Source organism: Prionailurus viverrinus, unplaced genomic scaffold (assembly GCF_022837055.1).
Source record: "Prionailurus viverrinus isolate Anna unplaced genomic scaffold, UM_Priviv_1.0 scaffold_93, whole genome shotgun sequence".
NCBI lineage: Eukaryota > Metazoa > Chordata > Mammalia > Carnivora > Felidae > Prionailurus > Prionailurus viverrinus.
The window spans coordinates 21,705-37,633 of record NW_025927655.1 but is presented as its reverse complement, the minus strand read 5'-3'; the positions used below and the strand labels follow the sequence as shown (position 1 = coordinate 37,633).

General features: G+C 55.8%; 1 protein-coding gene and 1 long non-coding RNA gene across 2 annotated transcripts; one reads left to right on the top strand and one right to left on the bottom strand.

The window, feature by feature from the left end:
• Positions 1-1,529: 1,529 nt before the first annotated feature.
• On the bottom strand, positions 1,530-7,185 carry LOC125160080 (uncharacterized). Its single transcript, XR_007150121.1, has 3 exons — positions 6,190-7,185; positions 4,131-4,237; positions 1,530-1,610 (listed from the first exon to the last, which is right to left on the bottom strand). It is a non-coding gene; the product is annotated as an uncharacterized LOC125160080 (long non-coding RNA).
• Positions 7,186-10,423: 3,238 nt separating this feature from the next.
• On the top strand, positions 10,424-13,840 carry LOC125160078 (beta-lactoglobulin). The gene is made up of 6 exons (XM_047848642.1): positions 10,424-10,534; positions 11,012-11,145; positions 12,006-12,079; positions 12,278-12,391; positions 13,063-13,249; positions 13,822-13,840. Exons 1-6 carry the CDS (start codon positions 10,424-10,426, stop codon positions 13,838-13,840), a joined length of 639 nt encoding a protein of 212 aa, XP_047704598.1.
• Positions 13,841-15,929: the final 2,089 nt, after the last annotated feature.

Below are 15,929 nucleotides of genomic sequence, written 5' to 3'. Positions count from 1 at the left end.
GGGCACAGGGGCAGCCTGCCAGTTCATACAGTGGGGCATCACCCAAACTCCACAAACGACAAGAAATGAAAACTTGGTCACGTCACCTAGTAAATATTGACAGAAAACCGTCAGTAAGTTACTTTCCGATCCAATTTCACGCTCTCTGCAAAATGCGGCCCGTGACCCTCCAGGTCGTCTTCCAGGAACTTGAGCACGATCGCTACCACCGGGAAGTCCTGGGGCTTCAAGCGTCATGTGCCTGTGAGTGCGTGGCTCTGCCCTGGATGATACGACAGAGATTTCCCCCGGGTCGCGGTCTGGGCGAAGGCAGCAGAGGTGGAAAGAAACTTGTTTTCCACTGACTTTAACGTACAGAGCCACAGAAACAGGGATTTTCAAATAACAAAGTTTACATATAACAATATATACACATGTTTATATATGTGCCCAGTTATATATATATGTTATATGTACATGACAATTTATGTGTGATATTAAGTTTTCATTTATTTATTATTTTTTTTAATGTTTATTTTTGAGACAGAGAGAGACACAGAGTGAACAGGGGAGGGTCAGAGAGAGGGAGACACAGAATCCAAAGCAGGCTCCCGGCTCCGAGCTGTCAGCCCAGAGCCTGACGCGGGGCTCGAACCCACGAACCGCGAGATCACGAACTGAGCCAAAGTCGGGACGCTTAACCAACTGAGCCACCCAGGCGCCCCTTAAGTTTTTAAAATATAGATGGAACGGAACATTTCTAAAAAAAGATCGATTACCAATATTGGCTAAAAGGAAAACTTGAACAAAATTTGTAAAAAATGTTTAATTGAGGAACAGTTGACATAATGCTATTAGGTTCAGGGGTTCACTGTCGTGATTCAGCAGCTGTACCCTACAGAATGCTCACCACCTGTCACGGCACAGGGTTGTTACAGGATTATGGGCTGTATTACCTGTACTTCCCACCCCGTGACTTATTTATTTTATAACCGGAAGTTGGCACAGCTCAACCCCCTTCCCCTCTTCTGCCCAACCCCCTCCCGCCTCCCCCTCTCTGGGAACCACCAGTTTGTTCTCTGTATTTATGACTTCGTGTTTTGCTTCGCGGTTTGTTTCTTCATTTGTTTTGTTTTTTAGATTCCACATATGAGTGAAATCAAATGGTGCTTGTCTTTCTCTGTCTTTCAGTTATCATAATACACTCTAGGTCCATCCACGTTGTCACGAGTGGCAAGATTTCACTCTTTTTTATGGCTACGTAATATTCCATTGCATACACACCCATCTTCTTCATCCGTTCGTCTATGGAGGACATTTGGGCGGCTGCCGTATCTTGGCCATCGTAAATGGTGCTGCCGTGATCGTGGGGTACGTGTATCTTTTGGAATTAGTGTTTTCATTTTCTTCAGATAAGTACCCACAAGTGGAATTTCTGGGTTGCATGACATGTCTATGTTTAATTTTTACCAAGAAAACTTTAAAAGAACAATAACTATAGAAAATAAGAAACAGTTCCAGATCTTGGGTGAGAACCAGCACCCTGCCATCAGATGGTTCCTGGATCACGCAGTCGTTCCAGGGTGTAGACACAGATGGGTGGGAAATTGCTGGATTCTCCTATAACAGAGCTGGGGGACGAGGGCACAAGAGAAGAAAGGAGAGGACAACCATCCTTTTGCAACAAAGACAAATGTCTGAATAATTTATTAGCAGGCTGAATCCAACAATGAATTCAATACATCATGATTTAACCCAGACAGTGAAGGACATTTCCATATTAGGAAATATCAAAAACTCACTGGCTGAGAGATTAAGGGTGACATGTGCATATAAGCACTTTTAATTGATTTTTTTAAATATATTTCGGGACGCCTGGGGGGCTCAGTCGGTTGAGCGTCCGACTTCAGCTTAGGTCATGATCTCTCGGTTCGTGAGTTTGAGCCCCGTGTAGGGCTCTGTGCTGACAGCTCGGAGCCTGGAGCTGCTTCCGCTTCTGTGTCTCCCTCTCTCTCTGCCCCTCACCTGCCCGTGCTTTCTCTCTTTGTCCCAAAAATAAATAAACATTAAAATATATATATACATATTTCAAAAATATCATACCCTTTCATGAGGCAAAGTTCTCACATATCAAGAGAGTCATTCAACAGAAGCTGGTTTATGCTGCATTAACAAATGAACTTAAAATCTCAGTGGCTAAAAACATCAGATTTATTGATTGTTTACGTGCAATTCCCGTCACAGGTTAGCAGGGATATTGCACCTCAGGGCCACTCAAGGATCTAGGTGATCAAACAGCCACCTCCAGGAGGTTGCTGGTCACCACGCTACAGGGAAAACACAGACACAGGGCCTCAAACCGTTGTTCAATGCTCCACCCTGAAAGGCACACACATCCCACCCGGCACCCCCTCCCCCCCTCCCCCACCCATTGGCCAGAAGTCACTCAACGAGGAAGCCAAAAATGCAACCCTTAACATCCCTAAACTGATCATTAACAAAACAAAATGAAACAAAACAGACAAAACAAAAAAAAAAGTAAGCAGCTGACATCATTCTTAATGGTGAGAGACTAACTGCTTCCCCCTAAGATTGACAGCAAAGTAAGGTCGGCCTCTGCCCGTTTTCCTCTTCAACATCATGCTGAATGTCTTAGCGCAGTAAGACAATCATAAGAAAGGAAAAGCATAAACACTGGCAAGGAAACATCTAGCATGACTGACAAAGCGCGAAGGAGAGAAGATACAAATTTTAACTCAGGAATGAAAGAAGGGATATCATCACAGCCACTGCAGGAATCAAAGGGTAATAAGGCAATACTATGAATGCTTCTGTATACATACATTTGACAACCTAGATGCAATGGACCAGTTCCTTGAAAAATACAGACTACCCGGGAATGCAAGCTGGGGCAGCCGCTCTGGAAAACAGTCTGGAGGTTCCTCAAAAAACTAAAAATAGAACTACCCTACGACCCAGAAATTGCCCTACTAGGTATTTACCCAAGGGATACAGGTGTGCTGTTTCGAAGGGACACATGCACCCCCATGTTTATAGCAGCATTATCGACAATAGCCAAAGTCTGGAAAGAGCCCAAATGTCCATCGATGGATGAATGGGTAAAGAAGATGTGGTATATAGATATAATGGAGTATCACTTGGCAATCAAAAAGAATGAAATCTTGTCATTTGCAACTACATGGGAGGAACTAGAGGGTATGTGCTAAGTGAAATTAGAGAAAGACAAAAATCATATGACTTCACTCATATGAGGACTTTAAGAGACGAAACAGATGAGTATAAGGGAAGGGAAGCAAAAATCATACAAAAACAGGGAGGGGGACAAAACAAAAGACTCATAAATATGGAGAACAAACTGAGGGTTACGGGAGGGGTTGTGGGAGGGGGGATGGGCTAAATGGGTCAGGGGCACTAAGGAATCTACTCCTGAAATCACTGTTGCACTATATGCTAACTAATTTGGATGTAAATTTTAAAGAATAAAAAATAAAATAAAATTAAAAAAAATACAAACTACCACAGCTCATCCAATATGAGCTAGATAATTTGAATAGCCCTACACCTATTGAGAAAATTGAATTCCTGATTTTAAAATTCCACAAAGAGACATTTCCAGGTCCAGGTGATTTCACAGGAGAATGACACTAAATTTGTAAAGAATTTGTGTGAATGCCACAAAACCTCTTGCAGAAAATAAAAGAGGACAGAACATTTTCCAGTTCATTTTATGAAGCTGATATTACTCTGATACCAAAAGCCCACAAAGATTTTTTTTAAAAAAGGAAAACTACAGCCTAATGTTTCTTATCAATATAGATGCAATTCTTAACAAAATATTAACAAATGGAATTCAGCAAGGTAAAAAAAAGAATTATACACCATAACAAAGTGGGATTTATGCCAGGGATGCAGGGCTCCTTCAGCACTTGAAAACCAATCAGTGTAACCCTCTGTATTAGTAGGCTAACAAGGAAAAATTATATGGTCACATCAATCAATGTAGAAAAAGCATCTGACAAAATTCGGCATTCCTTCACGATTTTTTTTAAAAACTCAGAAACGTAGGAATAGAGGGAGCTTCTTCAACTTGATCAAGGCATCTACATAAAACTTAGAAACGTGGTACTTACCGGGCAATGATGAAGACTCTCATCAATGATGAATGGATGGTGAATACTCAGGAACGTGGCAAGGACACCTGCTCCCAACTCTCTTACTCATCAGAGCGCAGGAAGCTCTAGCCAGGGCAAGAAGTCAAGAAAAGGTAATAAAAGACATACAGATCTTAAAGGAAGAAACGAAAGTATCTCTATTTGCAGATGACACAATTATTTATGTAGAAAATCTTAAGGAATCAACGAAAACAAAACCAAAATCTCCTAGAATTAATGAGATCACCAATGTGGCAGGATACAAGATAAACATACAAAAATCAATTACATTTCTACATACTAGCAATGCACATATGGACACGGAAATAAAAAACCAGCACCATTTGTAGGCGCCTGGGTGGCTCAGTTGGTTGAGCGTCTGACTCTTGATTTCGCCTCAGGTCATGATCCCAGGGTCATGAGATGGAGTCCTGAGTCGGGCTCCACGCTAAGCATGGAGCTTGCTTAAGATTCTTTCTCTCTCCCCACCTCTGCCCTTCTACCCTGCTCATGGTCTGTCTGTCTCTCTCTCAAAAAAAATTATATATATATATATATATATATAGCACACCGTTTATAATCACTCCCAAAAAAGTGGAACACTTCAATGTAAATCTAATGAGACATATACAGAATCTGTATGTTGGAGACTATGCAATCTTGCTAAAGGAAACCAAGGAAGATCCAAATAAGCAGACTTACTGTGTTTATGAGTTGAAAGGCTCAACATAGCAGAGACGTCAATTCTCCTCAAGTTGATATTTTTTTTTTTTTAATTTTTTTTTCAACGTTTATTATTTATTTTTGGGACAGAGAGAGACAGAGCATGAACGGGGGAGGGGCAGAGAGAGAGGGAGACACAGAACCGGAAACAGGCTCCAGGCTCCGAGCCATCAGCCCAGAGCCCGACGCGGGGCTCGAACTCACGGACCGCGAGATCGTGACCTGGCTGAAGTCGGACGCTTAACCGACTGCGCCACCCAGGCGCCCAAGTTGATATATGTTTTTTAGTACCATTCCTATCAAAATCCTAGGAGGGTGTTTTGTAGACATAGTTAAGATTATTCTAAGATACATATGGGAAGGCAAAGTACTAGAGTATCTAAAATAACTTAGAAAAAATAATAAAATGGAAACAGTCTGTCAAATTTTAAATCTTATGATACAACTCAAACAATCAAGACTGTGGTATTTGCAGAGGCACAGACCCACAGATCAGTAGAACAGAGCAAAGAACCCAGAAATAGATTCGCACAAATACACCCAACTGACCTTGCTGTCTGGAGATATTTTAGAACTCCAGTTTTTAAAATCCAGAGTGGAGCATCCCTAAAACCATGCTAAACCCTTCCTAATTTGTGATCAAGCCCAGGCAAGGCTCCCAGCACACAGTGGCCTCTGCTTGTCTCATTCTCCACAGGTTCCTCCTAGGAAGGAGCCTTTTTTCCCTCTAAATCACAGCCCAGCTCTGCTCGACTAGCCGGGGGGCACCTTGGAGATTCTGCTACTGCCCACTTTCCGCCTAATCGTCAGCTGCTCCCTTAGAAACCCTTCAGCTGAGCTGCCTGGTCGGGGGTTGGGTGGGGAGCTGTGACCACGGGACACCTGTTCCACTCCAGTAGGACGTGGAGATATTGGGGTTCAGAGCAAACAGTCGCGAAACCCTGTGCGACAAAAAGTCTCATGAAAGAATTCTTGAGACATCTTTGGTGCTTTATTAAAGCACGGGGACAGGTCCGGGGGCAGGAAGAGCTGTGAGAAGCGACTGCTTACCCCCCGCCAAGTCGGGAGGGGGCTGGGGACAGCACAGGCCTCCAAGGGATTTGGGAGCAAGGTTTCCAGGGCCCCGAGAGGGCTCACTATTGTTGGGAAAAGGTCACGTATTACCGTATTACCGTTTAGCAAACCCTCAGTCATGAGACCTTTCAGATGTGTATCAGGGGACTTTACGCTTGGAGTCTGATTGTTACCTTATGTCTTGGGGGGTAGAGGTGAAGGACGTTTCCGAAGGGATTCTTACGCGATAAAGGACACTTACAGGATCCCGGAGGTCGGGATGAGGTCAAGCTAAGGTCGCCTTTTGCCCTTAGCGAAGTGTCATCATCGAGGCAGCTGGGCTCCCAGAGGGCGGTGACTCTGCCTGTCCCAGGGACTTGTCCAGGGGCTGGACGCAGTGAGGAAATTTAAGGTTTTCCACATCACAGAACACCAGTCCCCACGACCCACACTCCCATAGACAGCCCTGTTGTGGTCCTTTCCGTGGCCCGTCCCTATCTTTTAAAAAGTTGAAGTCTGTTCCCCGCCTTAAGCGCCAAGCTCAGGAGCAGCTCAGGGCTGTGTCTTCCGGGGCCTCAGGGGGCATGTGGCTCCGGGACCTCACGGGTGGAGTCACCAGCCACACTGATGACGGATCGGCCTCCAGGGTTTCACGATCTGGTGTCACCGCAGAGGGATGCCTCGCCCTCTCTGTTACCCTAACGCAAGAAGGAAATCAGTGACTTACCAGAAGCATCGGCAGGACTGGAGCTGAGGCGCGCACAGAATGAGTAGTTTCAAACCCAAGGGGAAAGTGTCAGCTCACTGCTAAGCGAGACATCTCGTGGGTTTCCTCACTTCGAAATCGGGAAGATTGAACTCAAATGCAGAGACTTGCTCCCACAGAAGGAAAAGATACTGGTGGCTCCATGGGGACGGGCAGTGATGTCCCCAGGATGGCCACTTGGTGGCACCCGAGCCCTCTTAGTGCGTAAACACACCCTGGGCCGAGCTGTACAGAGACTGGCGGGACACTCTACCCGAGTGGCTCAAACGTCCTGCGGCACCTTAACTCGGGAAACTCTAGGCCACCCTCAAACCCTCCCGTAAGCAGCCACTTTGGACTATCACTCTCATTAGACTCCTTTGGTGGCTCCCACAGCGTGGGCTTGATCTCCAGTCTGCCAGGATGCGTCAGCCACGCGTTTAAGCCAACCAGGGCTTTCTGGGTTAGCCTCCGACATGGCCGTGATGGTCCCGGGGCCACCAAGGCCAGGCGTGCACAGTGACCATCGTGTGTGAGCACAGAATCACCTGCCCAGGTGCCTGCCGTCCTGTCCAGCACGGCCGTCCTGTCCCAAAGCCCCACCCCAGGATGCACACCCTAGACCCCTCCCAGGGCAGAGGAAGGCCCAGAGGAGCTGTGGGCTACCACCTGAGATCCCAGGGCCCACCCGGGGTTGCCCACGGGGACACTCCTTTGGTGAAGGCACGAGTGACCTCTCTGTGGTCAGGAGCTGGTGGTCTCGCTGTGTCTGTGGGTGATGGCGGGCCCCAGAAAGGCAGGGCCGGGCAGCACCTCCCCCGTCAGACACAGGTGGGCATCCATGATGATAAGAGCAGCAGGCCTGTCCACGGGGTGGGGGGTTGACAGTCCTGCGGCTCCCAGGGCAAGAGAGGAGGTGGCCACAGGAAAGGGCAGCCTCGGGGCGGAGTCCGAGCTCACCTCCCCCTCCCCGCCAGCCTGGCCTTGGAGAGAGTGGGCGACCCCCACAGCCTCACAGCCCAGGAACATCGCCAGAATGTCACCCCGCTTGTGTCCCTCCACCAGCCGCCACCACGCAGACAAAATCCACATTATGCACGTGGTCCAGGGGCTCCTGTGACCTGGCCTCGGTGACCTCACGGAGCATCCGCACCTTCAGCAAACGTCCGCGTTCCCACGCCGCTCGGACCTCTCCTCACTCAGTCGGCCGTCCCCTGCCTGCCTCAGGGGTCTCACCCATGCTGTTCCACCCACCGGAAACTGTTCCCTCCTCCCTTCATCCAGCCCCACCCCCAGCGCACAGCTTGGCGGCCCACCCTTTCCGACGGACGGGCAGCATGTGACCTGTCACTTGTGTGGCTCTGTGTGGAGCCCCCAGACGGGAACTAAGTTCCACAAGTCTGTCAACCTCACAGTCTCCATCTCCCTGTGCCCGCGGCTGCCTGGAGTGTGCCGGAGGCCCGCTCGGTGACAGGCTGTGGCCCGCAGCTGCGCCAGCCCCTTCATGGTCAGGGTTTCTGGGCCGTTCTCCTGTTTCTCCTTCCGATGTACACAATCGCTGTCCTTCAGGCCCTCGTCCGGCTCCAGAAGCTTCCCGCCTTTGGGGTCTGGGGCTCAGTGGTAAAGCCCGTCTTTGGCTCTGTCACGAGGTCAGACGCTCCGAGGCTGCTTCTGTCGGCCTGGCTCCGGGCCCTGGGGTCCAGCTCAGCCTGGGACGTGCTCCCCGCAGGCCTTACACCCGCCCCCCAGCCGCCCGGACCACGGCTCTCCCCCGGACCCCTGCGCCCCCTTCGGGGGGGGTCGCATTCCAGGACGATTTCTGGGAGCGGGACTCTGGCCCTCCCGTGTGACTGGGAGGTCCTAACCCCCGAAACAACTCAATGCCACCTGGGGGTGGAGACCAGGACCGGATCCAAGGATGGGACCCCAAGTTACGGAAGGAGTTCCCACCCACGTGCTGTATCTGACATCAGACCCCTGGAAAACTACAGCCAAAACATCACATCCCCTGCCCCACCAGCCACCTGGCTCAGCCCGGCCGTGGCCCCAGAAAGCCCAGGGTTGACGGGTCCCCCGGCTTTCCTGCCGCTCCTGGGGCATCCCCTCACAGCCCCGGGATGGGGGTGCCCGTCTGCGTGGCCTCTGCTCTCAGAGGGCGGATGGGAGGGGATCCCGCAGCCCCACCTGGGAAACCCAGGCCGACCGGTTTTCGCGCCGGCCGTGACCCACATAGGGCCTGACTCCAGCAGGCACAGCTCCCTGAAAGGCTGCTTTCTTCTTAGAAAAAGCGGGGAGGGCATGAAAGAACCCCACATTGTGGACTAGACTGAGGGGGGTGGCCATCGGACAGCATCCAGCCAGCCGGGTCGTGCAGCTCAGAGGGTCCCGGGAGAGGGGGGTGGGCGGCCTGGTCCGAGTGGCCATGGGGCTGGAGAGGGGGTGCTGGGTACGAGACATGCTCGTCATGAATAGGAACAACGTCGCCCGGAACTGGTTTCTGGCAGGCGTGCTGATCGCTGTCCTCAGGGATTATGTGACTTCCAGCTGTCACTCCCCACCACACCCCCTGGGACAGTGGGAGGTGAGGAGGGAGGACTGGGGGGTGGGAGCCCCCAGGGGGAGCACAGGCCGGGAGGAGGGAGGACCGGAGGATGGGAGCCCCCAGGGGAGCACAGGCCAGGAGGAGGGGGGACTGGTGAGTGGGAGCCCCCAGAGGGAGCACAGACCAGGAGGAGGGAGGAATGGGAGGTGGGAGCCCCCAGTGGGAGCACAGGCCAGGAGGAAGGAGGACTGGGGGATGGAAGCCTCCAGGGGGAGGACAGGCCGGGAGGAGGGAGGACTGTGGGGGTGGGAGCCCCCAGTGGGAGCACAGGCCGGGAGGAGGGAGGACTGAGGGGTGGGAGCCCCTAGGGGGAGCACAACCAGGAGGAGGGAGGAATGGGAGGTGGGAGCCCCCAGTGGGAGCACAGGCCAGGAGGAAGGAGGACTGGGGGATGGAAGCCTCCAGGGGGAGCACAGGCCGGGAGGAGGGAGGACTGGGGGGTGGGAGCCCCTAGAGGGAACACAGACCAGGAGGAGGGAGGAATGGGAGGTGGGAGCCCCCAGTGGGAGCACAGGCCAGGAGGAGGGAGGACTGGGAGGCGGGAGCCCCCAGGGGGAGCACAGGCCGGGAGGAGGGAGGACTGGGAGGTGGGAGCCCCCAGGGGGAACACAGGCCAGGAGGAGGGAGGACTGGGGGATGGAAGCCTCCAGGGGAAACACAGGCTGGGAGGAGGGAGGACTGGGGGGTGGGAGCCCCAGGGGGAGCACAGGCCGGGAGGAGGGAGGACTGGGGGATGGAAGCCTCCAGGGGAAACACAGGCTGGGAGGAGGGAGGACTGGGGGGTGGGAGCCCCAGGGGGAGCACAGGCCGGGAGGAGGGAGGAATGGGAGGTGGGAGCCCCCAGGGGAGCACAGGCCAGGAGGAGGGAGACGAGTTGGGGTGAGCTGACGCCTCCAGGAAGCCAGCAATGTAGGTAAACTGCTCTGACAGCACACGCCCCCCAGGTCAGATGACACCCTTCACGCCCTTCAGACACAGGTGGGTGTCGGGAGGCCACGTCCTCCTGTGGGAGGCATTCTGGGTGCTCAGGGGCCCGGGCCAGACGGCAGGACTGGCCAGGGCAGCTGTCCAGATGAGCGGCCTCTGGAGGACACATACAAGGAAGGGATGGGAGCTGCCCGGCCTCTCCCCGCTCTGGGCCCCGCGGTCATGGTCCCCCAGAGAGGGCCACTCCTGCTGCTGGCCCTCAGCCTGGGCCTGGCTTGTGCCCAGCAGACGCTAGAAGAGGTGCCCGTACAGCCAGGCTTTAATGCCCAGAAGGTAACCGAGCCGGGTCGGGTCCCAGCTCGGCCCTGGGACAGGGATGAGGGTCCTGTTGTCTCGTGGTGGCACTCCGCCAGCAGGAGCTGAGGAGAGAGGCCACGTGAGGGGCAGGGGCATCCCCAGCCCAGGCCCGCATCTGCCCAGGCCACCAGGCACCCAGCTGAGCACTGTCACCCTTGGGACGGGAAGGGACCTGCCCATTGCCCACCACCGCGGAGGTCGTGACTGGTGCTGGCTGGCAGGAGCAACCCCAGGCCTCGGTGGTGGCCCCAGGACAGTCCCCCCCTCCCCAGGTCCAGGCCAACAGAGGACGGAGCCTGGACCAGACATGGGAGGAGCTGAAGGGGGCAGGGAAGGGAGAGGCAGCAGGAAGGGGCCCAGGGGACCCAGAGGGCGGCCTGACAGGGAAGGGCATTTGCAACAGGGACGGGCCACTTGTCCCCCATGCTGACCACCCCCCCCGCACACCCACAGGTGGAGGGGCGCTGGCTGACCATCCAGCTGGCCTCTAGCCGTGCACACCTGGTCTCCCCAGCCGACCCCCTGAAGCTCGGCCTCCATTCCATCTGGACCCAGGATGAGGATGTGACGTTCGTCTTGTTCTGGACGTAAGCGTGGCCCCTGCAGCTCCTCACGGGGTGGTCTTCCCAAGGGCCTCCCAGGGGACAAGGACCAGGGGTTAGACCCGGAGGGACACGGGGCACCGAGCTGCAGGCTCGAGACCGTCCTGAGAGGTAGGAGGTTTCACCTCAGAAGCCCCAAAGCTTTACGACAGGGGCCGTGGGGAGACACACACGGGGCCCGGTCCTTGGCCGCCGGCGTCCCTTCCTGCCTTGTGAGCTGGAGGGGCCGGGGCAGCACCGCGGTCAGTTGGTCAGGAACATCTACAGCGGTGACGAGCTGTGCTGAACCCAGAGACACTTACAACACTCTGCACCGGTGGCCTTGACGACAGTGAGAGCCACGCCCTTGCCTGCGCTGGGCCACAGACACCACGGCGCTGGCCTGTGCGGCCCCAGGGTCTGCTGGTACCCAGCCCACCCCCGCCCACCCCAGGTGAGAAAGGAAGACCGGGGGGCAGGGGACCAAAAAGGCTTGGTCTTCGCGTGGAGCCCAGGTGACTGGGGACGGCCAGGACCAGGCCACCCACCCAGAGACCTGAGGCTCCGAGCCAAGGACAGACAGGTGCAAGTCCTCCCGGGGGCTTTGGTTCCGTTCCAGAGACCAGGAAGCCCCTGGTTCCTCCCTCCTACCCTCTAGCCCCGTCCAGGCACCTCAGGGGCCCACCCTCTTCCTCCCTGCTGGGTGACCCTCGGGAACCCAGATAGCCGAGGGATTCAGGTGGACACCTGGGACCTCAGCCAGGGCACCTCCGATGCCCCCGGGGGCAGAGCCCAAGCCGGCACCGTTCGGTGCCAGTAGACAGGGAGAGGCCGTGACCCCGGAATGCTCCCTCCTCTTTCCCCAGAGGAGAGGGCGTGTGCCAAGGAGTCAACATCACCGTCCACCCGACTGGGCTCCAAGGCCAGTTCCAAGGCTCCTGTGAGTGGCCCAGGCCCCCGGCCCGGGTGCCGTGCTGGGCGAGGCGAGGGCAGGGGACGCCCGATGCCCTGCACCAGGGTCACGGGGGAAGCGCCGTGCCGGAGGGAGACGCCCTCCCGGTGCCCAGCGCTGCCCCGGGGGTGGGTCTGGGGGCGGAGGAGAGAGGGCTCACCTGTCACCGCCCGGGGTCTCCCACAGGGGAGGGAGGCAATAGCATGCACGTCTGCTTCGTCGGCACCGACTACAGTAACCTCGTTCTTTACATCCGCCTCGAGGACGCCGGCGAGGTCACCAGCCTGTGGGCGCTGCTGGGTAGGTGGTGGCTCTCCCCGACCCCGGGGCGTCTGCCGGGCCCCGTGCTTACTGCCAGCGGCTCCCTGGCCGCTCAGAGCTGCACCCCTGTGGGCGCCCCTCAGGTCGGGCATCCCTGCCCGCACCGCTCAATCCCTCAGGAATTCAGCCAGCCCATCTCCCGCCCGCTTCGCCTGTGTCCTGGGAGCGGGGACACTGCGCCAGAGCAGGAACCCTCCCCTGTCTTCGCCGGGGAGATAGCCTGTGAGCCTAAAAGCCACTGAGTCACATCAGGCTCCAGAAAGTAGAAGTGCCATGTGGAGAAGGGTGGGAGGGTGTGGAGGGTGGGCTTCGTGGGGAGGGGGCGCACCTTGTCCTCCAGACCAGACGGAGGGGAGGGGCTGTCCCGGGGATGGGCCCCACCAGAGCCAGAGCCCAGGGGGTGGGCAGCGGGGAGGGGGCGGCCAGGTCCTGCAGGCAGCAGGCTGCGGGGCGAAGGGAGGACCCCCGGGGACCCTCCCCCGAGGGGCTGGGGCTGCACCTGGGCTGCCCAGGGTGGACCTGCTTTCGGAGGGGGGAGGCGGCCCACGGCTAGACCGCGGCAACCAGCCAGACGGTAGGAGGAGGGGCCCTGAGAAAGGTCGGGGCCCGTGGGCTCTCGGCGTCCCCCCCACCCGACCCTGTGATTCCAGCCAGAACGACGCCCGGGGACCCCACGTGGCTGGAGAAGTACCTGGAGTACGTTCGGGAGCTCCGGCTGCACAAAGCCCCGGTCTTCAATCTCGATGGTGAGTGCGTGGACGCTTCCCCGACGCCAGGCCGCGCTGGGAGCGTAAGACCAGGGCACAGAAAACCACGGGCAGCCTCTCCGGGGCCCATGTGGGCGGGCTTGCGCTGGGCGCCCTGTAACGTGGTGACCCGGGCACAATATCCGTCTCCATTCTGTGGGTTCAGACCCTGAGGCCCAGAGAGGCTTAGAAATAAGGCCAAGGCCACACAGCAGGGCCCCTCACCCTCCCTTCCCTGTGCGTCATTCGGTCCATCAACAAACACAGGCCAGGCTGTTTGGGGGGCACAACGCATGTAGATGGAATGAGACAGACACGTTGTCCAGCCCTTGTGCGGTTTCACAGGGACAGGGCAGCGGGGACAGGGCAGCGGGGACAGGGCAGTTCACTGATCTGCTGGGAAAAGAGAGCCCAGAGCAGGGGAGCACGGCCGTGCTGTGGGTCACCCACGAGGGGGGCTGGCTGAGGGGCAGGCGGGGTCGTGGAGTCTGGGGGTCAAAGTGAGGGCCCCGGGACCACGGCAGGACGTGGCTGCCTTGGGTGCCGGATGGCAGAAGGCAAGGTGATCCCCAAGAGGGACGGGCTGCGAGCTGTGTTTGCGTGATTTCGAAGTGGACGGACAAAGCCTCGGCGTATCCCCATCCTGTTCTCTTCCCTCCACAGCCCGGTGTCCCGCAGCTGAAGCCTAGGTCAGGGCCGCCCGAGGCTTCCTGTCCGGCCCTCCTGCCCCCTGCCCTCGCCTCTCCCCGCTTCCCCCACCTTGCTTGCTCCGGTGCCTCCCAACCCCCCGAGGCAGCCGCTCCAGCCTGGGCCTGGCCCCTACCTTGTCCGCCTCCCAGCCTCTCCCGGCCCGGCCCAGGGGCGTGAGAACGCTCTAGGAGGGGACAGGTGGCCCCCGGAAGTCTGGGCCACAGCGAACACGGCACTGCAGTCTGGCGGATGGGGCCACCCGTGGAGTCCCTTCAGGGACACGACCCTGCGAGGGACTGGACTGTACCCTCTGACCTGCTCCCGCCACCTGGGTCCTGCTAGGACGACTCCAGAGAGGTGCCCTGGGCCCCGTGAGCCGACGCAACGAGTCCCCGCCCAGGTCAGAGGGCGCCGAGTGAGCGCGGCACCAGCCCGTGCTCCCCAGAGGAGCCAGGTCAACACAGGCCCGTGCGCCTGCGCCACAGGTGAGACATGCCAGCGCCGTCCCCTGGAAGTCAAGGCCACTACGAGGGCAGTGCCCGGACGGAAGGCGTCCCCCTCTGCCCGGGTGAGCCGGGGACCACCCGCTGCAGGGCAGGCTCTCAGGAAACTGGGTCAGGGGCCTCCATACTTACCGTCTGGAAATGCCAGAGACAGGTATGACCGGATCCCGCCCCAGACACGCCCTGGGCAAAGACAGGGCCTCCCAGACCCACGCCTCGAAGCAAGGCAACATCCACGGCCACGTGAGGCCAGCACGACGGAGACCTGGCCGCCGGTGCGGATGTCTGGCTGTGGCTCCCTCAGCCCCTGGAGACGAACAGGTGCTCAAACACGATGCTTTCCTGCTCATTCGGCAAGAAATCTGCAGAACGTATGGGGAGAAAAAATTTTTAAATCCTTACTCTGGGACGCTGAAAAACGACTTGAGTAAATGGATATGGGATATTCCCGCAGAGTCTTTCAACGTCATAAATATCTAATAATCTTCAAATTAACCTATCTATCCGAGCAATCCAGTCAACGTTCCAGTGGGATCCTTACCCCAAACTGCAAACCAGAATCTAAAAGGAACAAAAGTTTTGAAATGTTTGTCAGGGAAGTCATGCAAATACTGTGTTATTCTAACAAAACATGAACGTACAGCGATTACAATTGTGGGGAGTTAGCTCAGGGACAGAAAGAAAGATCAAGAAACGAACCCTAACAAGTATAATAACTCAATGTCGTGTACAGAGGGCCTGTCTTAAGGGGCATTATTTATTCAATAAACATTGTTGGGGGAAATGGCCAAGATATTTAGAGAAAAAAACAAGTTTTGATATCTAACTCTTTGCATTATCTCAAAATAATTCCTGATTGATTCCAAATAAGCAAGAAACCTTGAGAGTTCTACACTGTGCGGAAGAATGGAATGGAATCCCACCCCATGCCTCCTGCCCTACGGATGGGATGGGATGAGATCCTACCCCACACATAGTAAGGGAAAAGATGGTAATTATGGTTTCGGCGCATCAAAACCATCCTCGCCAAAATTACGCATAAACCTGAACTCGATGTCGTCGACAAGCTCGATCAAGGGTTCACGTCACATCTGTGAAGACATGTATCCAAGCCTGTGAGAGGGGCCCCTATGTGAGAAAAGCGGCACACACACACAGACAGCCCGTCCCTACGGCATAAAAGGAGCTTCGACGTCATAAGGATCCCAGAGAAAGATACGCTATTTTTACTCACCAAATCGGCAAGATTCCATTTTTTCCACAGCCGAGTCAGCGCCCACTGTGTGGGGGTGCTCGCGCTTGCTCGGAGAGATGGCCCTGGCCTCTGTGTCCTGTGGACAGACCTGCTCTTGGGCCCGAAACTTTGAGGCATGAACACGCTCACCTGCCCTGGTCCCAGAGAAGCCAAGGAACTCACGGTGTCTCCAATGCCGTGATTTCATCGGAGGGAGAAGGTTCGAGCCCCTCCAGTAAGACCCCCGGCCTTGCCCACCGGTCGGGGAAACGCTCGAGTTTGCTCGAGTCAGGTACTGAACCGCACGGCCCCCTCTCAGGCCTGACCTGAGATCGCTAACGCTA

Coding starts and splice junctions, on each gene's coding strand:
- LOC125160078 (XM_047848642.1), top strand. CDS start 10,424: ATGGTCCCCCAGAGAGGGCCACTCCTGCTGCTGGCCCTCAGCCTGGGC. Junction 10,535..11,011: donor CAGGCTTTAATGCCCAGAAG/GTAACCGAGCCG, acceptor GCACACCCACAG/GTGGAGGGGCGCTGGCTGAC. Junction 11,146..12,005: donor ACGTTCGTCTTGTTCTGGAC/GTAAGCGTGGCC, acceptor CTCTTTCCCCAG/AGGAGAGGGCGTGTGCCAAG.